Genomic DNA, 27,528 nt, shown 5'->3' with positions numbered 1-27,528 from the left:
GCTGGGAACAGCGGCTCCGTGTGTTCTCTGCCATGCGCCTAGACTGAGCCCTAAGGAGTGGGGTGGCCGTTTTCTCTAACGCGTGCTGCCGTGGGCCTCATGAACATTGTTACTTCCGTTTCCTCCGTGATATCGCACATATCTGTCGTAAAAGCTGGTAGGTTTGAAATGTCAAGTTCCTATCAGGAATGTCTCGGTAAAGGTTTCTGATACTGTTTCTTTCCTTCTTAGTCCTGTGGTCTTAGTCCTTAAAACATTTTAGGTGGATCTTTTAGGGAAAATTAAAAGTAGACTTTTCAAAGTATGCCAAAGTCCCGACCTTCGCATCAGGAATGAGACCTGCACCTACCTCGAGAGCTTTCCCTGCAAAACTACCGACATGAAGTGCGGTGCGGTTACCAATGGCATGGTCAGCATACAGACCGAATGTGAATCTCGGCTCTTTACAAATTAGTCATTTTACGAACCAGTACTGTTTGCTAGGTATTTAACTCTTGTATGTTCCAATTTCCTTTTATCTAAAAATGGAGACAAAGATAGTGCCTACTGCAGAGACTTTGTGTGTGTGTGTGTGTGTGTGTGTGTATATCTTCCTAAGGTATCATTTTATAAATAATATGAACAATATAAAATTGTAATTGATGATATGCACTATTCAGTATAGTGTGGTACTTACTGCATACAAAGTTAATTTAAGAACTTGCTATTATGCTGTTAATGTTTTTATCCTACAGAACTGATATATTTTCAAAATATGACTTTGTAATTAGAGAATAGTATGCCATTGCCTTTCAAGGACAGTCTTAGTATTTACTGATTTGACTCCATCCTTCTTCCAGTGGGTGGGGTTGGGGTTATCCAGAGAGATGTAGACGTTTCAGATGAGGACAGGTAAAACTACAGAGCAGTAAATTACCGTCTTTCGGCATCTTTAGGTAACTTGAGGCGCTGGGCTCGCTCGGAGGCACATTTTTATAATCCCAGTACTCGGAAAGCTGATACAGGTGCTCAGTAGTTCGAGGCTGGCATGCATTTCATAGGGAGACCCTGTCACAAAGGAGGAAGGGAGGGTATAACTGTGGGCCTTTCTTTGCTCACCCCAGTTCCCAAATGACACAGAGGCCTATATTTAGTTACACTACATTTGGCCTTAGCTTAAGAGAAGTGCAAACTCTTGATTTCTTCAGAAAGTCAGTTGTGTCAGATAGTGTTTTGCTGGGGCAGACATGTGAAGGGGTTTTCCTGAGGCGGACACAGGCGAAAGGATGTTTTGCTAATCAAACACGTGAACGACCACGTGACAGAGGCTTGCTTTGCTCTGCTTCTCTGTTCTTCACTGAGGACAGGTGTGCACTAGTTCCACTTACGTTGAGTTGCTGGTCTCCACTTGGGATGATGTCACGAGAAGGAACGTGCCAAAGAACTTCTGGAGGTGACCTGGCGGCTTCGTGCACTTCCCTGGATTCAGGCCAGAGCTGTGGGAGGACCCGTGATGTTTGTAGGAGTCTAAATGGTATAAGCAGGACCAAAGGGACAGTGGTGGGAGGCTTGCACCGCGTCTTGGTCTCACATCTTCATCTTCGCTGATCTTCACTTCTTTGAGAGAGGTAAGGCAGAGGCCTTCTCCTGGCGTCCTCCCTGATTCTGGCTTCTGCTGACTCAGACCGATTAGGCCTGGCTGTCTCTGCTAGGTAGTGCCCTGCTGCTGATTCCTGGTTGCAATCCCGACTGTACCAACTGGACTGCTGGGAGAGTCGTGAAGTGTTTGTGAGTGGATCGAGCTGCCCCTGCTGACTCCTGTGAACTGAGCTGCTGATTTCCTGACAACCCAGATTGAATTTGCTCCAAAGAACAATCCCTGAACAGGCCTATTTCCCCCATATTCTAATAACTTTGCTTTAACACCAACTCTGGTGGGTGGTGGGGTAGAAGGGGGGCGGTTAAAGCTTTTAAGAACCGTTAATAAAAGTATGTTTAGAAAAATTTAAGAAGACACTTAGGCTTGCTCTCCTACTAGCTCTTAACTTAGGCTAGCCCAGTTATACCATTTTATGTCTGTCACATGGCTAGTTAATTACCTTGCCTTTCCTCAGTTTCCCATTTCCTCCAAGTCTGGGTGGCAAATCTCTCATGTCTCTCTCTTTCCCAGAGTTCCCTTCTCTCTGCCCAGAAGCCCCACCTTACTATTTTGCCATTTGCTATGATAGATCATAGGCTTTTTAGTTTAACCAGTCAGATGGCACTTAGGCAGGCAAGAAAGGGCAGAGACACATCTTCATACAGTGTAGGGAGATAGGAAGAGGAGAGAGAAAGGCGGCTTTTAATGTGCAAACACATTTTTCATCTACTAATTCATGTGGCTATTTTCATTTGTATGGTAAGTCTTCCTAAAATGTATGTAAACTACTTACTTCTAACTTAGAAAGACAGCCTTTCATGATTCTATGTGAACTACTTACACATAGCTTAGAAAGACAGCCTTCCGTGGTGTCCGTGGCATTCAGAGCTTCGTGTGTGGGGTGGAATGTGTGTATTCATGGTCACTTCTGACATTCTGTCATTAAAGCACCATTAGTAAAAATTTCTTTTGTCATACTGGGAAGTGAGCCCAGGTCGTCGTGAATGGACAGGTGTACCCGTGAGCTGTAGCCCTGCCCCAAGCAGGTCCTCTTGGTAAGGTACTGCATTCATTTAGAAACTTTAACCATGGAGAGCTCAGTTCAAATCCTTTAATCTCTTAACCTCCCAGGCTTGGTTTTTGTTATGGTTTATGCTCTCATTTTAAAGACGATGACAGTTGTGGTAATGCTAGATTTACTCTTTCATCACCTGAGTGCCATCGTGCCTCAGATGCCATCCGAAGCTTTAAGGATACATTGAGGAAGCTTTTGGATGAGATGGTTATCTTAGAGGTTTATTTTTCTCTTTGTTACTGTGATTTAGGGATCTTAGTTTTTGACTGTGCTAAAGACTAAACCCAGAGCCGTGTGGATGCTAGGCTATAGCAACTGAGAGCATCCCGGTTGTTCTTGAGAGTTCAGAACCCCGAGCACACATGCCCGTCCACCGGGCTGCTCTTTATGGTATGCAATCAAATTTTTTTATTCTCTTCCACAAAATATCTTAGTCAATAAATGCGGTGGCCAGATTTGAAGCATACTGTACAGAGGTGAGATTAAGCACATGGTTTTATTCGACGTAACTCACCTAGAATACCATGGGATGTTTTAGCATTTGAATTTAAGCTGGGCTTATTTCAGTTAAGTTTCAATCTTTTAAGGTTGTTTCTTTCCCTCAATAATCAAAACTTTATTTAAAAACTGACCCCCAAGTAGGAGAACATTTCTGTATACCTTAAAAAAATCAAACATAAACGCATCGGTGGATAGGCTAAACTTACCAAATTTATGGCAATGCCATTTTTGAAGAAACACAAGTTCATAAAGCTGTGAAGGTCGTAGCTGTGTTCTTTGTATGAACTGAGCACTCATCTGCTTATCCAGCCCTGTAGGCTGGCACAGCACTGCTGATCAATCTCTTTGTTCCAAAAAGCTGAGGGACTGGAAGGGGGCAGTTTCTCCCCTCCTCTATCCCGGGGAAGCATTAAGACGCTGTTCTCAAGTCAGCCACCCTCATCTACCCCATTGCTTTTGGACGGAGATGAAGGGTACACGAATGTTAATTGTAAAACCAACACTGATAGCACCGTGCAGCATATGCTGACAATACAGAGGCTTAACGACAGGTGCGCAGTTAGAACCAGCTCCAGCCAGGACCCGATCAAGCCATGCATGGAGTCAGTGGCCTCTTCAAATTTCTCTGTTTCCTGGATATCATTAATACCATGGAAACCTGGTCACACAATAATATTTTATTAAAGTTTGGTCACGTTTTTTATTATAATGGAGGGGATCAATTAATTTCAAAATAAATAGGCCATGCTGGCTTTGCTTCATTACCTAGAGCTTTCTATACAATGTTTAATCCAAGAAACAACTTACTGGACTATGCTTCTTCATTAGAGTATTAGGTGTTTTTATTTAATTGACAAAAATATGAATGATGTAATATTGTTAATCCTGTTATGTCCGTATTCCAGAAGTTTCTTCACTTAGTCTTTGGTGAGAAGAGAATGAACTCTTCCTGAAGTCGAGGGTCCTGCTTTCTCAGTGTTAACAATGGGCCCTATTAAGCTGCTTCCAACTGAGAAAGGCTAGGAAGACTTCACAGCTGGCTGGACACCTGACATGCCCAAGGCAGGTACTATGACCTGCTCATAGAGCCCTGGTTCTCCTGGGGAGAAGAGCAGTCTCCATTCCCCTAAGTGCTTAATTTATTCCAGCCTCTGCATAGAATAAGCTTGGTGATTTGGGACTAGAGTTGTCCCCAGGCACAACCCCAGGACCTGATTATCCACACCAGGGTCAGGCAGGGTCTTCCCATTTGACCTGGTGCAGTTTTCACCCTGGGCACTTAACAAGAATGATAGGGTTGGCTAGAATGTCACTCTTGAATTTATGTATACTTATGTCTTCTTTTCCATTTACCTGAGAGACTTGCTTCATAAAATCCATTAACTCAGTGAGTTGTTGAAGATATTAATATATAAATCAGGAAAATCACAGTCCTAGAATATTTTCTTTCATAACACATGTGCTCTTTGAATTTATAGTATGTGCAGAATTCATATGCAACACAGAAAAACCAGGAAACAATAGAAGGTATGAAGAGTTTCTTTGGAAGAAGAGAATAACAAGGGCGTTCATATAAGGAAAACATACCTTAAAGACAGATCTGAATGATCTTTGCATGTTAGAAAGTGCAAGATATTGGGTGTGTTTGCCTTACAGCTTAAATTTGGAGTTTGGGATCAGAGATAGCTCCTGAGATAGAAGAGGGACCATTTCAAGGGATCTCAGCTAGAATGCAAACAAATGACACAAAGGTAAAGCCTCTGGTGTCTAACAGAGTCAGTTAAAGACTCGAGCACCTGCACGACTGAGGGAGAGGTGCGGACCAGGACGTCTGAGGGAGAGGTGTGGACCAGGACGTCTGGCTATTGGTGGTGGCAGTGTTGCAGAAAAAACGATGGCATTGGAAAATAAACACGAGCGTGAAAAAGCAGCACTCGAGGGCCATTAGGATGGTTTTTAATATTAGTAATGTGAGACCTGGGTATTTGCGATTCTAGAACTTCATCTGATTTTTTTTTGGCTAAAGCACCCAAGAAAATGAAACTTGTTAGAAAGTTGGAGATTATCATTTTTTGGATAAGAATGAACTCAGCTTTGGACATGTTCAACTTGAAGTTCATGTCGATGGGTGAGGCATCGAAACTCAGTGACAGAAGCTGGGATTAGAGATAGAGATTTGGAAGCTCGGGAGTTCATTCATTCGTGCAGTCCATGTGTGTGTCTGGGGTTTTAAGAGGAAAGGCTTTAGTATGATTCTGAGGAAGGTGCAGATAGTCTTTAGACCCTGGAAATGTCATGGCACACTGTCCCAACTTCTTTAGGTAGCCAGTTTGCCAGGTGCTGTGTGGTACAAACTAATGCAAGTGTCTGTCACCTGTAGCTGTTTCCATTAGTTAAGGTGCCCATCATCCTGCAAAGGATCTGACCACAGCTGTCTGCTACAGCAGCTTCCAAAGGATCTGACCACAGCTGTCTGCTACAGCAGCTTCCAAAGGATCTGACCACAGCTGTCTGCTACAGCAGCTTCCAAAGGATCTGACCACAGCTGTCTGCTACAGCAGCTTCCAAAGGATCTGACCACAGCTGTCTGCTACAGCAGCTTCCAAAGGATCTGACCACAGCTGTCTGCTACAGCAGCTTCCAAAGGATCTGACCACAGCTGTCTGCTACAGCAGCTTCCAAAGGATCTGACCACAGCTGTCTGCTACAGCAGCTTCCAAGCTGTTCTCGGTAACATCTTCTGTTCTGCAAGATGTGGATGAGTGTTAAAATTTCTGATTATTGAAATCAGACAAGTGAAACCTTTTTTCTAATTATATGACTTCTTACAAACTCTTAGTAATGAATCTGGGAATTTCTAAGGGCCATCATATTAGCCAACTTTTAAATTTTTCTTCCAGATTACATTTATTCTTTTTCATGGAAAGCATGAATAGCTCAGGCTTGCTGATGATTATCTTTCAAAATTTCTTATCTCTTAAATTATGCTAATCTCTTGATTGAAGAAATTAGTATATCCACAGACTCAGTTGGACTTTTAATCTTTAAGGGCCTTTGTTATATGAGATAAGTATCATAATCATTACGTTCCAGCATCATAATTAATAATATTTTGAATCATAAAGCTGGATATTTATAAGCCTTTAAGTCGAGTTTACAAAGCTTATATTATTTGTTAATATATTTATTTGGAGTTATATTTAAAACATTTCTATTTCTTCAAGACTGATCAAATTACTTTACACAGTTCTGAATTCCCCTAAGCATTTCATTCCATTTTCATATTGATGAAATTTATTTTTTGTGGCTCCCCCCTCCCGTGTATCACTGGCCATATGATCCATGAGGTCAGTGGGATGTCAGACAGGAGGTTTGGAAGCCCTGTGAGTACATACAGGGGATGAACAATCTGGGTCCAGCTATCAGGAGGTAGATCAGTTTACTTAGAGCCACTCAATGCTTACAAGGTTTTTGGGGAAAGAGGGCAGGAACATCCTGGATGGGCAAAGGTCATTGGCTGGGGATTCAGAGTACCTGGAATGCCTCGTTAGCGTGGGGAAGCATTTCAGGAATCTCGGGTGCTAGGGAACAGGTTTTACCAGGAAGGAGAAAGGAAACTGATCCTGTAATCTAATTGAGGTTATGTGACATTCCCTAGGTAGAGGCTTATGTAATGCTTAGAATTCCACATGCAAGGTCAGAGAAGGAGAAACCCTGCTAGTGAAGGGGGTTGCCCATATTGTATCAAGCCCAGATGCTATCTAGTTATGACAGACTTTGACCTTAATTAGCCATTTTCCCACAATTTATTTCTATTTCAAACTAAGCCTTACTAACATGTTTAATTTTTTAAAACTCTGATAGTGCCTCACAAAACAGCCTTCTATACCTAACAGAAATCTCTCCAAGCACTCCTGCTTTACTCGGACATCATCAAACAGTGCATATCAGCGTAGTGTAAAAGTAACTTTTATTCACTTGTAAATGTTGTCTCAGGCTTACTGCGGAATATTACACCCTTTCTGGCTTTCTGAACTCTGGCTGGCTGGTCCAAACTCCCCTCCCACCTGACTGATTCAATTTGACTTACTCTCAGCTTCTCACTGAATTGCTCTGCTTATCTTCAATTAACTCTGACAATCTGTTCTAATCTTTGGCTTCTTTTATGCTTCAACTACCTTGGCTGAGCTACACTACATGAACTGTACAAACTGAACAGAACTCACAAATAAACTCAGCTGCACTGCAGGAACCGCACTGACTGACTGACTGACAGTCTCACCTGTACTGATCTTAAATGGCTTCTCTTTCCTGTGCTGTTGTCATGACAGGCGGGCATATCCTGTCTGTCCCTTTCTGTCAGATCTTCCTCTGATGCATCACTTTGTCTGCACCTCAGTTAGACTTCACTTTTAAATATGGCCCCTTCCTTCTACAAACTAATTTTACTTTAAAGTTGTGTACCAAGGGCCTGCCTGCATCCAGCCAGAGGGGTTAAAGGTGTGTCTGTGTTCCAGCCAGAGCACACAGACCTGGCAGGTCTCAGAATGGGATCCCTTTGCCAGAGAAGCCATGCTGCTGAATTAAAATTTCTCTACAGATTAGTTTAAAAACTGCTCTTAAATATTTCAGATCAAAACATCAAGATTACAATTAGTCAGCTTAAGTATTTTAAGTTAACAGAAACCCAGAGCATCAGATTTCCTAATATGTCAAATTCCTCTTAAATGTTTAAAACATCACAATCATCAGAGCATCTCCTAGCTTTATCGAGCGTGTGAAAGCTATTGTTTTGATCCACATGTGGACTTTGTATGTTTTCCTTCTCTCTTTGAGGTGGCAGGGTTGCTTACCTGACAGGTATTGGGGGTTACCATGCTGGCATTTAAACTAGGCATGCAGTGGCTTGGCGGATCCCACAGTGGCTCTACCTGAAGCCCTTCCTAGCGTATAGCATTTTTTCATTTCATAACTTTTTCTTGAAAACTGGATCACGCCTCCTTCAGTTCATTACTCTGGCCTTGGCCTTTTAAAACTCTGTTTGATTGTCCGGTTTGCATTTATGGAGCTCTCTAACCCCTGTGAGTTCCTTTACCTACCCCGACTCTCCTCTCCTGGATGCACATCTGTACTGATTAGCCAAGCAGGCTCAGTGGTCCTCGTTATGATCATCGTCATATTTTCTTTACCTGCACTCGGTTGGCTTTTCGTTTATTCCCCCTCCCCCTTCCTCCCGTTGTTGGTTAAGGAAAACTTTTTCTAGGCCAGTTTTTCAGTTTTTCTTTTCTTTTTTTTTTTTTTTTTTAGACTGTCATTTTTATTTTAAATTTGGTTTCTCTCTTTCCATCTCCCCCCACCCCCAGAAAAAAAAAAAAACAACAAACTTTGGTGTATTCCTAAGTTTTAAGCCAGTGTTTCTGTAGCGTAACAATAAACAGATAGGGTCCTGGAAGGTGGTTTGCGGTGCTTTTTCATCTGGAATCTGGAAAGCTTGTTTACTCTCTGAGGCCTCTCTGTGTCTCTGACAACCTCAGTTTTTCCTTTTTACCTTACTCATTTTTACTGATGTCATCTATAAACTTATAGAACTGCTCAAAGAAATAATGCTAAAAATGCAGAGCCTAAGATTTCCTCTCCTCCTTTTTCCTTACAACTAGAGAGCTGTGGAAAGAATCTGTCTCCGTGCCACCTTTTCTCTAACAACTCGGGCTGAGCTCCCCCTGCGCGGGTCTTTTCCCTTCCTATTAGTCCACAACACACGTGTGTAATGAGCCCTGGGAGAGGTAGGAAGCAGTGATCTAGTGCTGATGTGTACGTGCTGGTTTAAGTGAGTAAATCAAAATGTTATAACTTATTATAAATAAACGTATGCCAATATATAGAACTATCAGATTTTGAAAACAATCTAGGCTTAGAATTCAATAAATAACACTCATATTTTCCCTAGATTTCTCTCCCCTGTAGCACGAACCTTGATGTTCTACTCTTGGTACCAGGAAGAGCAGCCATCTTGTTTATGGACCTTGGGTGCTTACTGTCTTGTCAGGGCTTTGTACCCTGAGACCGCAGACGGCTCAGGACGCTTTATAACAGCATACTCCGCTCTTCCTCATGCGTCCTCATCGGCCAATCACCAGGCCATGGGAAAATACTCAGGGATGATGATCTCCTTCCCCCTAGATAAGTACATTCTAGGTTAAACCGACTTCTTTTTCCCCCACTGTTTCTCTGTGTGAGATTAGGGCACCTTTTAGTATTCCAGAGCAGAAAAGAAATCTGCAACATGTTTGTCATTTACTGTGACTGTCTGGGTTTAGGACATGAAATTCTATCCAACAGCTTGAGCGCAGTATTAAAAAATGATGTAGTATCAAAGTCAATGATCACTATGTTTACTGTAAGGATTCAAGTGTGGGGAGTCGATGTAGCGCTGTGATTAGCATTCGGTAGCCTGCCTCTGCTTGTCAAGCCAGCCAAGCCCCATCCATGCATCTGTAATGTGCCAAGCCTCTGTGTGCCCCACCCAGTCTCAGGAGGAATTTCACACCTTTGAAAGTATTTCTGATGAAAATCAAGTGTCAGGCTGGAGAGGTGGCTCAGCAGTTAAGAGCACTGATGCTCTTCCAAGAGTCCTGAGTTCAAATCCTAGCAACCCACATGACAGCTCCCAACCATCTGTAATGGGATCTGATGCCCTCTTCTGGTGTGTCTGAAGACAGGTACAATGTATTTATATATAATAAATAGATCAATCTTAAAGAAAAAGAAAAGCAAATGTCCATAGAGGAGAATATAAAAGTCACTCAGCGACCAACGCCATCACAGGAAGCAGGGGCCAGTGAACATACAGCTTTATTTCTTGTTATTGGCTATAATATTATTTTCTTGCCTAGTTTGTTTCAATCAGACACTAGTGATGTGTACCTAATTGTCTTTCAGTAACAACATTCAGTAATATAAACGATGATTTATGCTTGATGTCATACTGAATTTATAATAATTTGGAAACTGGAGAAAATGACTTTTAAGGAGTCAACATAAGGAGCTCACTTAAGACATCGAATTTAAGAGAAAAACAGATCTCTACTACTCACAGTAAATCCATAAGTGTGAAATTTGGGGTGTTGCAGTGTGTAAACCAGGCACATTTTATTTTAATGGAGAAGCAGCCCTGGGAAGTGCTTCCTCCTGTGTTACTGCGAGTGCGTCCAAGGCCAGATCTTAGACTCTGAGGCACAGGCTTGCTGTAAAGTGCACACCTACCCCACGAGTCTGCTTCTGTAACGGAAGACATATAGACGACATTAAGAAGCATAAGTACCTTTTATTTACAAAAGCTGTAAAATCAAAAGTTAAAATATATTGATTTGCATATTTCTCAATTTTGTTGTACTTTTTTTTAAAATCAGTTTTTCAAAGCAGCTGCATACAGGTTCCTTATGGACTGGAAATACTGTCGTTTCGTACAGGGTGGATGCAGAATGAGGAAATACTGATAGAGTGATTTGGGTAAACACTTTCCACGTGTAAAAACATTTCCACAGAAGTTTTTTTCCAAAGCGTTAAAAAAGCCCTTTGATTAGAGTCTCAGTCTGTGGGCATAAGCCTCCAGGGACAGCCTACCCTTCAGAGGCTGTCTCAGTGTCTGTCTTGCTTCTGAGGCTAACATTTCATGTTGGAGATATTTTTAATTTCCCCTGTCTATGTTTCTCACTCTCCTTGACTGACTTCTGTTATTATCACTGTTCATATTTTCTCCCATCCTCCATACACCGCACACAAAACTTAAGAAACTACAGTCATCCCAAGAGGACTGTTTTTCAAGTCTGTGCGGTGGTTGAACTTGTTGTATATACACAGAGTGTCAGCTTAGGTATCTCAGAGCTACCGTGTCTAGCGAACATTCTTACCCTCAGCTGAGATTGACAGGCTGACATCTCATCCTTGGCAGTGCTGGAACCCCCGAGTCAGTGAGTGTTTTACTTAAGTGAACTCTTCAGCTGTTTGCCTCTCTGAGATCTCTGCCTGCACCACTTTTGTTCACTGATAACAGGTTTATGCCCCAACGTTAGTGTGAGCCACACGTTTGGTCTGCAAGCATCGGGCCTGTTTAAGTTATGAACTTGTTGGCAAATGTTGCTTCAGAGTTTATTTCGTGGTCACAATTTGTTAGTCCCTTCCACATTGGAAATAGTGATATGTGGTGACTGGCCGCACAGCCAGGTGAGAATGCTGGTGTGTCCATTTCTGTATTACTGGGAGATTGAAAAAAAAAAAAAAAGGGGGAACCACTTCTTTTAAGGGATCAGAAAGTTTTAGGAAGGTTGTGGTTTGCAAATTTCACATATAATTGGAAATCAGTCAATACATATTATGGATAAAGTATCCACTCATTAGTTTGTAGGCATGTTCTATTCAGAAATGCTAACAACGTATTTTCATTTAGTTTTCAAGAAAAGGAAGTTTATGGACATTCATGTTAGGGATACTCTGAAATAGAGACTGTATTTGCATGCACCGTCACATGTATGTTTACAGAAAATTCTAAAGTTCCTTACTGTAGCATTAATATCTGTTACATAATCTTGTTTATTTCTTCACTATTCTATCAAAAAGTTGAAAAATACTGATTTAATCAAACCTTAAAAAATTCCCCTCTTTTCACTCTCTTTTTTTACTGCTGTCTTTCCTTTTATATTATTTTTTTGCCTTATTTCTGTTCATATTTTGAAGCCCAGTGTTTGCAGGTAGTTATTTATATGTATGAATTCACTGGTTCATTCTAGTGCGAAATAGGTCATTCTGGAACAGTGAGAAATGTGATTGCTGAATTTCAAGCAGTTTTTGCTGCTCAGCTGGATCTGAAGCAAAAGAAAAGGGGTCAGGACCGCACTTGTTGGGGATTTCTTGTTGCCTTTGTCCCAGAGCGAGCCCCTCTGGGCCCTGCTGAGTGTGCCGTCTTCTCTGTGCTCAGGGAGAAGGGAGAGGGTCCAGGCTCTGAGGTTCCCAGCAGCAGGCACATTTGCTAACTACTTACTGATAAAAGGAAACATAAAAGCTCACTTTAATTAACAGGAGGAAGGATTGTTCTCCTTAAATGATTAAGTATAGTCAGTAGTGGCACTAATACCTTTTAGGCCCAAACCTGCTACTTATAGCGTAATAAAATACTATGAAAGGCTAGAAAACCAATACAGAATTGATGACTGTTCTCATCAAAAATAACAAATCCTTTAACAAGAAAGTGAAAATACTTGGGAAAAACTACATTATTCAGATTTCGAGAAGAGAAATTAGTTAACCCTGCGCCTTCTTACCCTGTGTGGAAGTGAACGTGCTAACAGGAGCTGTGTTGAAGCAGTTATCTGTGACAAACTTGGTAAAGGACTCATCAATTGGAATCTAATTCGCACCATCAAGTGATTATAAATGTGTGTGTTACTTCATAGGTTTCTTTTTTTGTTAATAACAGCTCTAATAAACTATAATCATTTTCATTAGTATCTATTTGAGAAGTTTCTGACATTCTCCACTTGGAAATACTCTTTTATTCTATTTTTGATTATTAATATACATGTTTTCTGTATTTAAAACAAATATGTATTATTGAAGAATTTATTTCAATTTTAGTTCAAAGAAAGGATCATATAAGAGATTAATTCAAAGAATGTTTCAGGTTCTGGCTGGGTGTTCGTGGATCAAGTGGTTTTTCTTGTATGAATTTTAAAGCAAGTGAATGAATGATCTGACAGAGCAGCGGGAGCCCTGCTTGATGGCCAGCGTGGGGAGCCGGCCTTCCTAGGGCCTCACCATCAGAGCGGGTGGACCAGTCACGCCTTCCTGCCTATAGGTCGGAGGACAATAAAGCCTTTAAATCTACCACATGAAAGCCCGTTAGACAAAAATCTTTGACGTGAAACAAGAAATGCTTTTTTCTATGGTTTCAACAGAGTGCGTGGGTTCTTCCCCCACTCCCACCACTGTGACCGTGGGCTTAATGAACTGAGTATCGTGAGGGTGATTGTTATAAATGTAGTAGCAATGTTAAAGGTATGGCAAAATCATACATTTCGATCATATGTTATTGTTTTCATATAATTTGTTTTATTAGGTGTATATGGAATTGTAGTTGACTAGTATTGCATGCCCGAGAGGCATGGAAGTAAGAGAAGTACTCTACTTTGTAGGTGAAGTAAATTTTTTCTTGTTTATAGGTGAGGATCTTTGACAAGAGATAGGTTAACAAGAGAAAAGTTCTTTCAGTTTTACTCAATACAGCAGCCCTCAAAATGAAGGCCTGATGAAACTGGAAAGCCAGTGTGTCTTTCTAATGCTGGGCTTGATGAAGAAGAGGATGGCATGGAGTTGTGTGGAAAGGAGGCGTGGCCATTGGTTACCAACTTAGGGGCCCTTTTTATTCAGAATCTCTTTTGGTGTCCCTGTATCTTCAGAGATTCGAGTTCCTGCATTCTCTGGAGATAGGTGTGCTCTTCTCACCACAGCCCAGGTCAGAACTGGGTGAGGAAACCCAGAGATGCCCTCGACGGTTGGCGATTGCTCAGATGTTAAGGCGCCATATTTGTGGAAGTACATTCTGAAGCCATCAGCCCCTCCAGTGTTCTTTGCTCTCTTCTCTCTTTCCATCAGTGCTGTTCACCTCTCGTGCCTCTTACTTTGTGGAAGATGTGTCTTTAGGGTAAGCAAACAGAATGATGATATGTCCTATAACGCGTCTGGCTTCAAGTCATAGACCTAGATTTCTAAGGAGAGCTCCACTTGGTAATGAAGACTGGAAACCATTTATGAGGTTGTCTGTTGCAGTAGGAGAACCTCAGTGTTATGTTAAGCTTTTACAGACCTTTACTCCTCTTTGTTTAAACACAAGGATCCAGTTTTTATCTGAAAATGTTGTGATCACACTCATTCCTCGGTTCGTCTATCACCCTTCAGACATTTTAGATACTCAACTCAGAGGCTATACGAATGACTGATCCATGGAGCTCAGCAGTACTTCATAAGTTTCTGAGGACTTTCATTGAGTTCATCTGAATAGTGATGCATTTATTCAGCAAATACCTTGTAACCTTCCTACCCTTAGCACTGTAGCTAGCTCAGCAGGCAAATAGAGACCCAGCGTCTGGGTCACCATCCAGTAAATGATGTAAGTGAGCAAGCAAGAACGGTGGTTAGGACCAGGGAGTGTGAGCAAAGGTCACTGTGAATATAGGGATAGGGTGTGCAGTTGAGGAGTGTAGGTTGGCGTCTTCTCCATGGTGAAGCTGCCCTTCCCGGAAGAGGTGGCAGTAGGTAAGGGGAAGGAGTAAGCCATGTATATAAATGAGGAAACACCAGGCACTAACTACATCTGTGAAACAGAGCATACCAGGCAGACCCAGAAAGGAGTATTTGTAGCCAGAGCAGAGCTGGTGAAGAGAATTCTGTTTCCATCCTGTCCTGTCAGGGTTATTTTGGACATCATAGGTTGGATGAAAATCACGATGGACCGAGGCATAGTCTGATGTACCTCTCCCAAGTATTATTTAGGATTATGATTTAGGATACATCACTTGGGACATGTGCCCACCGTACATCCCGAAAGATTAGCTCTCCTGTGAGCAGCTAGCATTGGCGGAAGGATGGGAGCAGAGAAGTGGGCGACTGGCACAGTTGTAGGGAGGTGGCCATAATGTGAACTGTGGTTGTGGGGAAAAGATCATGGCAGGTGGTTGGATTTAACGTGTGTTTTTGAGGACTTAGCCAGTAGCATTTACTGCCCAATCAGTGTGGGGCTGCGGAGAGGAGTCAGATGTCTTGACACACACACACTCTGTTCCTGAGATGGTCCGTGACATTGCGGCTGAGCAGAGCGTTTCAGGTGCTAAGTACTTTCCCAAGCTTATTTTATCCCAGAACCAGGTAACACATAATTTGTAAAAGTTTTCTGGGTCATTGCTTTTTCCTTAATTTCAAAGGAGGGGGGTGGGAGGCAAGGCACTGTTCAATATAGCAGAATTCTGGCTATAAAGATAACTTAATATTTTGTCATTACAATGACTGTAGAAAATTTCACTGTTGCTTTGTTTTGAAGATCTGCGCTCAGAACTCTACAAATATTTCTTATCTCCCACTTGATGCATTCTTTACTAAGTAGGACAGGAGTGGATGATTGGCAGTTGCATGCGGGTGAGAGAAAGGGCCACTTAAAGAGGGACTCTTACAAACCAGAGGCCAACAGAAAAGAACTGAAGGCAGAATGAAGAATTTCACTTAGTTGTGGATAATCTGAGGTCATTGTTCTCTCCAAGAGGATGGTCTCCACACTCCTTTCCCAGCTAGGCAAAGGGGTCAGGGATTTATCTCAATGGTACAAAACTTGCCAGGGCCTCAATTCAGTTTTCAGCTAAAACAAACAAAACAAAAAAGGAAAAGAAAAACAAACCTAAAAACCCCAAGGTTTTTAGGGAGCTAGAGAGAGGGGCAGAGGATGGTTTGATGGTTTGATGGTTTGAGCGCAGCCAAGGAAAGTAGTAAATCCACACAGCAATCAAGCTTCCCTGCTCTCTGTCCGATGCCTGCCAAAGCTAAGGCTGACCCCAGTCAGCCTCGTCAGCGATATTCAACCCTCAGTTGTGCTCTGGTGTGTATTTTAGTAGGTTTGTTAGTTAAGGGGAGAGAGAAAGAAACCCTGAAGTTAGCACTGGCTTTGAGTTCTGGCTGGCTCCTTTCTGCTTGAGGCATCCTGAGTAGATCTTGACTTTTATGAGCCTCAGTTTAAAGCACCATCACCAATCCCTTCAGCAAATTATATGAAAAAAAATGTATTAAAACATCAAAATCACTTTTCCTTTCCACCTCTGACCTTTTTACTCTCACCTGTGCACCTGTTTAGAGCAAACATGAGATAGTAGTTTTGATTTACTGGTCCTCTGGAGTTTTAGGAGGCCCTTTTCCTGTGTGACTGCTAGTGAACATCAGAAGAGGTTGTGTCAACAGATAAAGGTTAAAGCCGAGCTCCTCTTTTGCCCTGTGTTTTTGAAGGAGTTTTGCAGTTCATCTAGGATGAGCTAGAGTGTGTGTTTCCCACATCCCCCGTTTATGCTTCGAGCTCTGGTGTGCACCAGGGAAAGCAGTGTTTGCACCCGTGCCTCTTTTGTACTGAGCGGCAACCCTGAGAACATTTGTGAGGTCTAATGTCACAAGCACAGCACAACGGTCTCTGCCAATTCCCATCAGGCAGACGTCCCTCCTGCAGCTTTGTGCACTTGTGATTCCTCTAGTGATGCCAAGCTGGCACTGCAGTCTTTCAGTGGCACCAGTGACGCTCTTTCCCGCTCTGCTCTTCCAAGCCACCGTCGTTTTCCTGTTATTCTCTATCCAGCATTCATGTTCCATTCCGGTCTGCTCTGTGAAATGAGCTTTCTCTCCCTTCATGAGAATTCTTTTTGTTTCCTGTTACTTTTCATTATAAATGGGACACCCCCCCCCCAAGCCATCAACAAAGTGAACAGACAGAACTCCATGAAGAGATCCGTTCTTCCTGCGCCTCAGAGGTCCTGTCCGCATCTGCTTACTTGTGTATGGCCGAGTCCATCGCTCGCACAGACGGCACCAGGCACGTTTGCTGCAGGACCGCATATCCTCCTGTACCAAGTTCACCGAACGCGCTCCTCACGGCTGCTGTGTGTTCCCCTTGCCCTTCTCGTGTGTGTTAGTCTTCTGAGGGAAATAAGCTTCTTGACCGTGTCTTAAGCTCTTCAGTTTTCCGTCCCTATCAGAGATGCACAGAGACTGGTTGTAGGGGATACTCAGTAAGCATTACACATTGAACTGCACATTTTGAGTCTGTAGCTTAGATTGATGTTCTACAAATGCAGAAGTCTTAGAAGACTGATTAATTTCTTTATTTTAAACGCAGGTCATCTTTCTAATGAAAGTGACATTGAGCAAGACAATTACATGTAAATTAATATTTAGAGTGGAAGGAATGGATCCAATTGATGAAGGAAATATGAGGAAGCCTATCACAGCAGAGTGGCTCACACAGTTTACTTTGTAAAATGGAGAAGAATAATATCAGAGAAGGAAAAATGAAAAGAGAAAATGAACAAGAAAAGAAACCGTGAAAGTGATTTGGTCACAGACCAAGAAGGTTGAATGACAGGAGACTTTTTCATTAGTAAAGTACAAATAGTCGATGCAAAAACTACTGAGGACAGGTTCTCCTCTTAACTACAGTAGGAGCCACAGAGGCTTCAGAACACTGAGAGGAGAGAGAAGCCTTGTGGGAAATGAAAGAGAAAACATCTTCTTTGTCCAGAAACAGTCAAACATTTGGCCACAAGGATATAAAATGCATGATAAACTGTACGGCCTGACATGAAAGCAGAGGCTTATTCTTTTCTCACCAGATTTGTTTCCTTTTGGATTTAATTACTTTCTTAAATCATTATCAGTACTGTTTTATGACAAAGATTCATATTGAAGATAGGAAGAACAGCGTACTTATCAAAAAGCATCATTTAAACAAGAACAGCAGGAAATCCATTGTGCAGACACAGGCCATGCCTTGGCTCTCTGCATTTCCAAAGGAAGGGTGTTTGCATTTAGAAATTCTTTGCCACTGAAAAGTGCAAGGATGGGAGCTCCCAACTGTCAGTACAGGAAGTAGTGTGAGGCTTTCGAGAGCGAACTACAGGTTACCTCAGCACACTCTCTCCATGAAGTGGGCCCGCTCTGAAGGCTCTCCAAATTCTCCCAAGTGAACTCACGGCTGATGGCTTTGAGCAGAGTGTGGACAGAGTAACATAAAACCCTTTAGAGACAGAAGAAATGGCGTTTCTATCCTACTGCACGACATGCTACACGTTTGCGAAGCACTCAGTAATTCCCAAGGCGAACATCTCCCCTACGATCAGCTTCATTGAGGTGTTTACAGCGTACTTCACCACGCCTGTTAGCAGCCGTATGACTTCTGTTACTCTCTCAAGTCCGCCTTGCATTCCTCATAACAGTGAATTTCACTGACAGAAAAAATTGCTTTGTCATGTGATTTTTCTGTCCTATAAAAGGTGTTATTTATGTATTTCTGCTATGCGTTTTTTAGATGGTTTAACATTAGTGACACCCAGAAAAGATGTACTCCTGAGTGGTGTTTGGCCTGAATTATATTCTCATGAAGGTTTTAATCTTCTGAGTTTCCTGGCTGGCAGAGTACACTGGTGCAGACTGGGTGGTGGGGGGTGAGTAAGAGGACTAGGACACAGGACAAGAGCCCTTCTGTGGTGCCTGTGGCCCAGCCTGTGGTGCTGAGATGCTGAGCGAGTCACCCTTTACCGCACACACTTCCAATCCCAGCAGCAGTGCAGGCCCCGTCCTCTTCTTACAGCTCTGGGAGCAGGGGCTCTGAAAGAGTTAACTATCGTGACTGAGGGCCACGGATGGTGAAATCAAGATTCCACTGTGTCTGACTGGATAGCTAGTTCCTTACTTACCACGCTCTTGATTTTATTGCCTCCCTCCTGAAATTGGGGAAAATTGAGCCATTTTTGTCAAATGGTATTAAACTTGTAATAACTTACTTTCCCAGTTTGAAACTGGAAATGACTGGGGGTTACCAGCTTTAGTATTTAAAAACAGTACACATCACTTTTAAGTTGCACGCTTGGGTACTGGGATGTCTGGTACTGTCATATATTTTTCCATAGTCCCCAAACCTCACTCTTTAAAAGTGGAACTGCAGGGCTGGAGAGATGGCTCAGCAGGTAAGAACACTGACTGCTTTTCTACAGGTCCGGAGTTCACCCTCTTCTGGTGTCAGGGGCTCATATACATAAAATAAATAAACAAATCTTTAAAAGCGAAACAAACCCTAGGACCAGAAATGCTTTATTTATAATGGCCACCTCTCAGCGGAGAAAAAAACAAAAAACAAGAAAGCAAAAGCCTGCTGTGTTTAATCCTTGTTTCTTCAGACAGTACGGCAGAGAACAGTTCCGTTGGACTCAGCTCATCTCACAGGAGCCCCCGCAACTTACACCACGGTCTCACCAACACTTGAGTGTCTGTCCCTAGAGCGTGGCTGCCTGGGAGCTTACACGGCCACTCACTTAGATTTCTGTCAGATGTGCTTCACCTTCAAATGCCTATTTCAAAATTTGTACAAAGTGCGCATGTCTGTGCAGTGGATATATGCGTATATATCCATATCCATCTTCATCGCATTTCTCCTATCTTTTAAGTCCCATCTACAGTCGCCACAATTCTGTACTGTTAGTGGCTTTAGCTCTCGGGGATTTTCCTCAGGTAGTGTAAGAGCCACAGGTCAGTTCCCTGGGGACAGAAGCTGCTGCTTTCAGTCTAGTACCCCCTCGCATGCACAGTTGAGAATTGTGGTGAAAGCATGCATGGAAAACTGTTAGCACTAAGTGTGTTTTCTAAATGACTATAAACATTCTCTCCCCCTTTGTATCAGTTAATGTTGAAATTCAGCACTACAGTGAATCGGTTTAGCTCAGAAGCCATTTTCTAAGTGAGAGGAATTGGCTGGGGACTGTTTCACTGACAGTCACTGCCAGCAGCTGGATTCTGCATACAAAACGCTTGTGCATGTTTTCCTTGACCTCCTTTGACTGGGCCCGATGCTAACTCTGTACTGAGTGGGTTCGGTCTGGCCTTTGGCAAGCATCACTTGGAGTAATGAATGTTATGACAGCCAAAGGCTCAACTGCCCTGGCACAGGCCCTGTGTCAGTGTGCTGAGCTAACCATGGCATTGTTCAGAAAGGAGGCCCTGGGTCTCTTTGGAAATAAAATCTTGGCTCATGGACAGGGGTCTGTGTACACACATTGGCCCTCTCTGGGTTCCTGCTATGGCATTCCATTCACAAGGAGACCTTGAAGACAGTGTTCTGAAGAGGTTCTCAGATGCCTTTGCCTGCACCCCCAAAACGCTGCAGATGGAAGAATGGTGTAGGCCTACATTTTTATTTGGTAGGTCTCTGGATTCACATCAAAGACTTCAAGAACAAACTTCTCAACTAGAGAGCAGCATTGACACTCACAGTTTCTCCCCTCCCAATCTCTCCCCAGAAAGCTGTGGTAATCACAGACTTTTGCTGTGGAGCTTCTGATGTTCTGGTTTTTTATGTTTATTGCCCCATCTGTATTTGTGTTCTAAATTTGTCTCAGTTCATCTCAGTTCCAGAACGAGGGGATTTCCTGAGCACTTCCCCCTGAATGCGAAGAGGGAAGGAATGTTTTCAGCTCGCAAGACTGATTAAATGTGACATTACCACTTGCCTTTCTTTTCTGATTCTTATCTTTTAAAGACAGAATGTAAATTTTACAGTTAGAGCCTGTCAGAACGTACCTGGAGAATCTGGGCACGTTTCCATCATAGAAAGTCACAGAAACTCCCTGATGTGGGTACGAAAATTACCCACACGTGTGCATTTAAGATATTTTCATCCTGTGTTCCAAAACAAAATTGACAGGATGCAGGCAGTTAAATAGAGCCCCGGAAAGCCTTCATTATTGAAGTATTTATGATTGTGACCTTTCAGAAAAGCACGTTGACCTAGAACTATGAGGAAATAGCTGTGCTGTTGATGAGGGGAAGCAGCCAGCACATCCGGGATCATCATAAGCGAATTGACCTGACTGATACACGGCCACACCACGGCGCTTTCTCAACTGTTGAGAAGCCTGGAGTTCTTCATAGTAAAGCAGTCCACGAGTAATCTCTAGGTTTGTTAAAATATCACAGTGCCATAAGATGAAATAATTTCCAGCTAGAGAAATGAAGTCTGGAAATTTAAACTGCTTTAATAGTTTGAAATTATATTATGAAGGTAAGGCTACAGACGTAAATGACCAATATTTTTAGTGATGTTCTGTAACATACTTTCTATAAGTACAGGCATAAAACCATGCTGTCAGTCAGTCTTATACCTCCCATGCCTAGGCCATTAGGGTAATTAGAATACTTTATTCTTTGATAGATCAGTCCTAGAAATGTTAGCATGTTGAAATGCATCCCTACCAGTAAACATGTATGTGACATACACAGATCGCTGTAGAGTGATCAGAAGACGGGTGAGTTCTCCTGGTTAGGCTGTCAGGTCATTGTGGGCATGGGGATATCTGATGAATGTAGTATCAGGAGAAGGAAAGATGAAGGCATTAGGGACAGCCTGGAGCTTTGACTGGCTTTGAGTTTAGAGAGCTGGTGCACCTGCAGGTACAGGAAGTTCTAGCTAACTACCTTCTGCTTATTTAGACAGAAGATGAAGTCACCATGGAAATCACCATGGAAAAAATCACCATGGAAGACAGGTGCTTCCCAAGCCACACAGCAACTCCTTACTAAAGGATGAGAGGTTAGGTCCAGGAATTCCCTGTTTAAAGTAGTCAGACTAGAGGCTGGGAAGATGGCTCAGTGGTAAGAGTTCCTGCCACCAAGCCTAAGACCTGAGTTTAACATGCATACCCCCACACCCCCACACTCCCACAATGCATATGGCAGAAGGAGAGAGGCAATTCAGCAAACCAGCAAATTGTCCTCTTACCTCAGTAACATATACATAGTGTCCATATCCCACCCCAGCCCTCCCCTCCACCATTCATGTACACAAAAATCAGCACTAGATTCTGACAGGTTAATTCACGAAGTTAACAAGAAGTGAGTCCCCAGAGATCAAAACCTTTCCTTGAAAAGCAATCTCCTACAGGACGGGATTCTTGGCTTAGTAGGCACAGACATCCACTGCTGGGCCCTCTGAACCTTGGCACCCACACTGCGGAAGGAGGGGACCGACTGCAGGGGCTGTCCTCTGACCTCCACACTGGGGAAGGAGGGAGACTGCAGGGGCTGTCTTCTGACCTCCACACTGGGGAAGGAGGTGACTGACTGCAGGGGCTGTCCTCTGACCTCCACACTGGGGAAGGAGGGGACCGACTGCAGGGGCTGTCCTCTGACCTCCACACTGGGGAAGGAGGGGACCGACTGCAGGGGCTGTCCTCTGACCTCCACACTGGGGAAGGAGGGGACCGACTGCAGGGGCTGTCCTCTGACCTCCACACTGGGGAAGGAGGGAGACTGCAGGGGCTGTCCTCTGACCTCCACACTATGGAAGGAGGGAGACTGCAGGGGCTGTCCTCTGACCTCCACACTATGGAAGGAGGGAGACTGCAGGGGCTGTCCTCTGACCTCCACACTGTGGAAGGAGGGAGACTGCAGGGGCTGTCCTCTGACCTCCGCACTGGGGAAGGAGGGGACCAACTGCAGGGCTGTCCTCTGACCTCCGCACTATGGAAGGAGGGAGACTTCAGGGGCTGTCCTCTGACCTCCACACTGGGGAAGGAGGGAGACTGCAGGGGCTGTCCTCTGACCTCCGCAGGTACGCTGTGGCCGGCATGTGTGTACTCATGCGCACACACACAAAATAAAATAGACAATATTGTACTCTATAATTCATAGATGTTTATAGATATGAACATAAGGTCTATAATGCATAGTAGCCTACATTAAATTCCCAGTCTTTTCAGAATTTCATATCTATTGAAACTCTGCTAAAGTCATGGCATTTCCACCTGTCTGTCCACACAGGTATCCACAGACTCATTCAATGCATAATTATTTAAGTCCTATGAGTCTGAGAGACCCTGTGGTGAATAAGATATATGAATAAGTTCCCCATCATAGGACATGTAAAAATGAGACACCACAGGAAGGTGAATTAGAACCCTGTTGGCAGTATAAAGAGCAGTGAAAATAGTCAGCAGTAGTAGCATGACGTGACGGGAAGAGCTGCTGGGCTGTCAACCTCTGAAGATAGTTCTTAGCCCAAATAAACAGAGAGCCGGAAGACTTTGTCATGCAAAGATGGGTTCCTTAGATTGTTCAGTTTATGGAGTAGAATCGTATCCATATTATCCAACTGCACATGCGCACATGCGCATGCATGTACACGCACACGTGCACATTTGAGTCTATAGCACTGAATATTCCATAGAAGCCTATTCACCTAGCCTATTCCTCCCTCCCTTCCTCCCCAGCACATGCAGGCTGTGTCTGTCACCCACAGAATGCAGTATCACTCCCAGCACAAGCCTTGAGACCCTTCTGGTGCTGAGCAGAGCTCTTTGGCCTTCCAGCAGTGGTGAGGCCCGGGCTCTCTAGCCCCAGGCTGACTCCATACCAGCCTGTGCTTGCTTTGGCAGCTCCTTGCTACCTGATCATTTTCCTTCCACAGGAGGAGCCATCAAGTCACACTCACTCTCAAATAAGACTTAGCGAACTCCCCTTGCTTATTTTCCTCGGATTCACCCTGAGTGATCAGATGTTCAACACCCGGATGTGGGACATGACTGTTCCTTTGTCTCCTCCTCTGCTTGGCCACACTCTGGCGTCTTCCTTCACTCCAGGGTTCCATGAGCGTTGGTTTAGTGATATTTGAAGACAATTTCCATGGGTTAATGGCGATCTTGAACGGTCACCAAAGATATTTCAGAGACAAACAAGCTTTGTAACACTAAGGCCCTGGTGTGGGGGTGACTGGCGACTGGCTAAATTGACACGTGTTGCTACAGGCTTTGGAGAAGACCTATATTTCCATATTTGCACATGATCACTGCTATTGATAACAGATTAATGTCGTCGTAATGAAGTCCTTCTTCCTGTGTCTACTCTTCTGCCTAAATGAACCAGTGAATGTGTAAAAGGAAGAGAACATTTATGAATAAAAACTAATGCGGTATTTTGTGTTTTGGTAATTGTTGATGGTTTTGGGGGGCATGAGGAGGGACTCAACTCTCTAGAATTGCAAACAAATGTAACAATTTTAAGCCAATATCTAGGAGGATAACTAGATTGATGAGGTGATCATGCTGTTCATAATAGTTTTAGAGCAGCTCAGGCCCTTGGAATTTAACATTTTTTCAAAAACAATTTTGTCTACATTTTAGAAGTCAGTTTTTGAGTGGAGGCTTCATCCATCTCAGGCATTGATTTTACCCGTCCTGGAAATTGACTTATCAGCTTTCCTTGTTGGTAAAAAGACAGTTCTCACAAGCCTCCCAGTTGTTTTCCAGCAATTGAAGTCATGTCATTCTATTGTGGCATCTGACTTAAGAGATGAAAATGCTCTGAAGGTCTTCACACATCCCTTACCGTGAATAGAATAAAGCCAGTGTCACTATTGATAAGCTCGGCCTCACTGAAGGCAGGGCTGGATCATATAAAATGGGTTCCTGCCATGTTCCTAAGGTTGGTTGAAGTAACAGACATTACCAGAAAAATCATTACAGCACCTGCTAGATAACGTGTTTCCTTCATTAGCTACAGTTTATCTACACTGTGTGGGGTAGAGGACTAACACTCTGGGAAACCTAATTTCCTTGTGAATTGTTTACTAAAATAACTTATTTAAATTTTACATAGCTTTAAATTCTCCCACATAATGGGCATAAATGCTATTTATTCCTTTCTTCTTCACAATGGAGAATAAATGCCATGTGTTGTGATAGAAAACTTGTATCACTGTGAATTCTGATCTCACTTTATTTATAGAGAGAGCAACTTCACTATTTTACAATGTTATTTTGAGGTCTTCAAAAGTAGGGTTCTGGTAAACACTCAGAACATTATTGATATAAAAAACACTTGCTCCACCCAGTGCGGATGTGTGACTTCTGTTTGTTTGTTTTAAGTTTTGAGGCAGATCTACTCCCGTTTCAGCCTCATGGATACTGGGATTCCAGATGTGAACTGTCATCTGTGGCTCGCATGATAATTTTCAGAGGAAGCCTTGCTATGAAAGCTAAGCTGACCTTCAATGTTTAACCCTTGTGCTGCCACCTCCCAAGTGCCAGCATTTACGTTTACAAAGCACTCACTTGTCCATGACAAAGCAAACTGGGGATATATTGCCGTGTTTGGCCAGAGAAGCCTAAGGTTTCTGTTTTTCCTTCTTGTGCCATTTCGTAGAGCTTTTTTCTAGAAGTTCTGAAATGCTTTGTTTCCTTCTTAGAACTTCAGCCCTGAGATAATGTTGAGGCAGACTTCTCATGGTTTACCAGATGGCTTTCCATCCTCACTTCTGTCAATTTTGATATAAAGCTTCCAAATTTTAGCTTTTAAAATCCATACAAATGGACAATAGTCATACCTGCAGCCTTGTGCTTTAAACCACAGGCCAATTTCCCTCAAGAAAGAAACCCTGGTAAATATTGTCCTTCAGATTGAGTAGAACAGATAGGGATGAGTTCTTGTCTCATTAAACAAATGGGGGAGGGGTGAGGTACAGTGGAAATTCCTGCTTCCTTTCCTTTAGACAGTGTCTACTGGTTACACAGTCGTGTGCGTGTCTAGGGGCCCTTTTCTTTTTTTAGAGGAAGCTTGATCAGGTAACAGTTATCTACCCATACGTAATGACTATGCTCACAGGTGTTCAGAAAACTGTCTAGATATAAAGTGTGCAGAGATACATAACTAATTTACCCTTTTGATCGGAATGATGTCTCCCGCCTGGCTTTTCTAGGATGGATTTTCTCTTGTGATGCACCCTCATTTCTTGATCCTCTCGCTGGGCTCGGTGCACTCGGTTTGTTCAGGACCGTGACTGACAAAGCTCATGTTCCGACGGCAGGGATGGTGTTTGGACACTCCCTCTGGTAAACTCACTGATCAGAAACTAGGATGTTTTAACCCCACTCTGCTGTCAGAGAACACGTAAACAACCACAGATTGGACATTTTACACCAACATTTCAGAACGTCAAGTGACTGAGACTTAGAAAGCAGCATGTGTGTCCCTGAGTTAAGGACTGAACCAGCATCCTGAAGGTATGGCATCCTGAAGGTATGGCATCCTGAAGGTATGGCATCCTGAAGGTATGGCATCCTGAAGGTATGGCATCCTGAAGGTATGGCATCCTGAAGGTATGGCATCCTGAAGGTGTGGCATCCTGAAGGTATGGCGTCCTGAAGGTATGCTTCTCAAAGTACTTAGTGTCTTAAAAAAAAGAAAGAAAAAGAACAGATATTCACAATATATTTAAAATAAAGAATGAAACAGATGCCCCAGAGAGTTAGACTTCAAATCTTACTATATTTTACTCACTCTTAGGTCCACCCACTTAATCTTGAGGTCTGCAGATAATCTTCACAGATATAAATGCAACAAAATGAGTAAATAAAAAATGATTTGAAAATGAGCATTGTAAGCTTGGGACTCTGAAGGTAGGAGAGAAGTCCTCCTAAGACTCAACCGTGATGTAGTGCTTTGTCTTCCCCACAGGCGGCCCTCAGGGAGTGTGTTGACTTTTCAGCTGTTCACAGTGAGGTGCACTTCTACTTGGCTAAGAAGCCAGGGCGGGGCTGTACCATGCATCTCCATGGAACTCAGGGGTCATGATTCCATAGAAAAAAGACTAACCCACTCATTTCTAGAATTTATCGTTTAAATAGAATGAGACTTTAAATGGGAACAGCACTATAAGGGTTGATTATAGAATCTGAAATACGGAAAATTTTTAAATATTTAAGAGTTTTCTCAATAAACTGTCAAAATTGAGTTTCAGTGTATTTTTCTTGAGGGAGTACTAAGCTGTATGCATAATGCATTTATGCAGAGTTCCAGTCATTGGTAAAGAAATCTGTACATGAGAAAACAGTTTTTAATTGTTAACATATTATTATTTTTCTGGCTGATTTAAGAATGTTCATATTCAGTTCTATTGCTGCCTCTCTGGATAAGAACTTCAGGTTACTTATGTCTTTGTAGAATTTTAAGATAGAAAAAAATGATGCTACAGCCAGCGAATAGATTTATGGTTCCTTCTTACTTGATAGCAAAATAAGAATAGTCAGATTCTTTAAAAGATGAATTCTAAATCCATACAATATGTGCAGCAGTGTTTTCATTATTCTCCATGTGCTCCTGTTAGAGTACTCCCGAGAGGACAGGGACATACCTGAAAAGACCCTTTGGGGAGACATTTAGTGAGGCCGGTACACGAGTCTTGGAAATGGAACGAAAGGTTGTCCACTCTTGTCCAGTTGGGCTCACTGAGTAGTTACTGGAGTCTGCTGCTAGCTCCTCTCCGGACATCCCCGTCACCTTGCCTCACAGAGGAGCATCAGAAAAACACTCCTGAGATGGATTGATCCAAGTGAATCAGGAGGAAGCTTTGCACAGTTAGTCTTATCCTCAGTCACAACAAATATACTGTAATGTTAAACCAGAAACTAACATTAGATTGGAGTAAGTTTCAGTATGCAAACATATGGAGCTAAAACCACAGCATCTGAAGCCACACGTTTCTCAGCTACCAGAT

The 27,528-nt window shown here is 42.9% G+C and overlaps 1 protein-coding gene across 6 annotated transcripts in view; it reads left to right on the top strand.

Annotated features, from left to right (window-relative positions):
• Nucleotides 1–27,528, top strand: part of Fbxl17 (F-box and leucine-rich repeat protein 17) — a 438,576-nt gene that overhangs the window by 206,648 nt on the left and 204,400 nt on the right. The window contains exons 7-8 of one of the 6 annotated variants that reach the window (XM_039083778.2): nt 1,347–1,607; nt 1,692–14,532. The exons of 3 other annotated variants lie outside the window; for them this stretch is intronic. In XM_039083778.2, coding sequence (XP_038939706.1) covers nt 1,347–1,587 — 241 coding nt within the window. In that variant the 3' untranslated portion in view covers nt 1,588–1,607; nt 1,692–14,532. Of the gene's footprint in view, nt 1–1,346; nt 14,533–17,109; nt 26,203–27,528 lie in introns of those variants that run through there. 2 more of the 6 variants (XM_039083781.2, XM_063267329.1) reach the window with 2 other exon arrangements.

Source organism: Rattus norvegicus, chromosome 9 (assembly GCF_036323735.1).
Source record: "Rattus norvegicus strain BN/NHsdMcwi chromosome 9, GRCr8, whole genome shotgun sequence".
Lineage (NCBI taxonomy): Eukaryota > Metazoa > Chordata > Mammalia > Rodentia > Muridae > Rattus > Rattus norvegicus.
The sequence above is the reverse complement of the archived record's forward strand: the minus strand, read 5'-3'. Positions and strand labels throughout refer to the sequence as shown.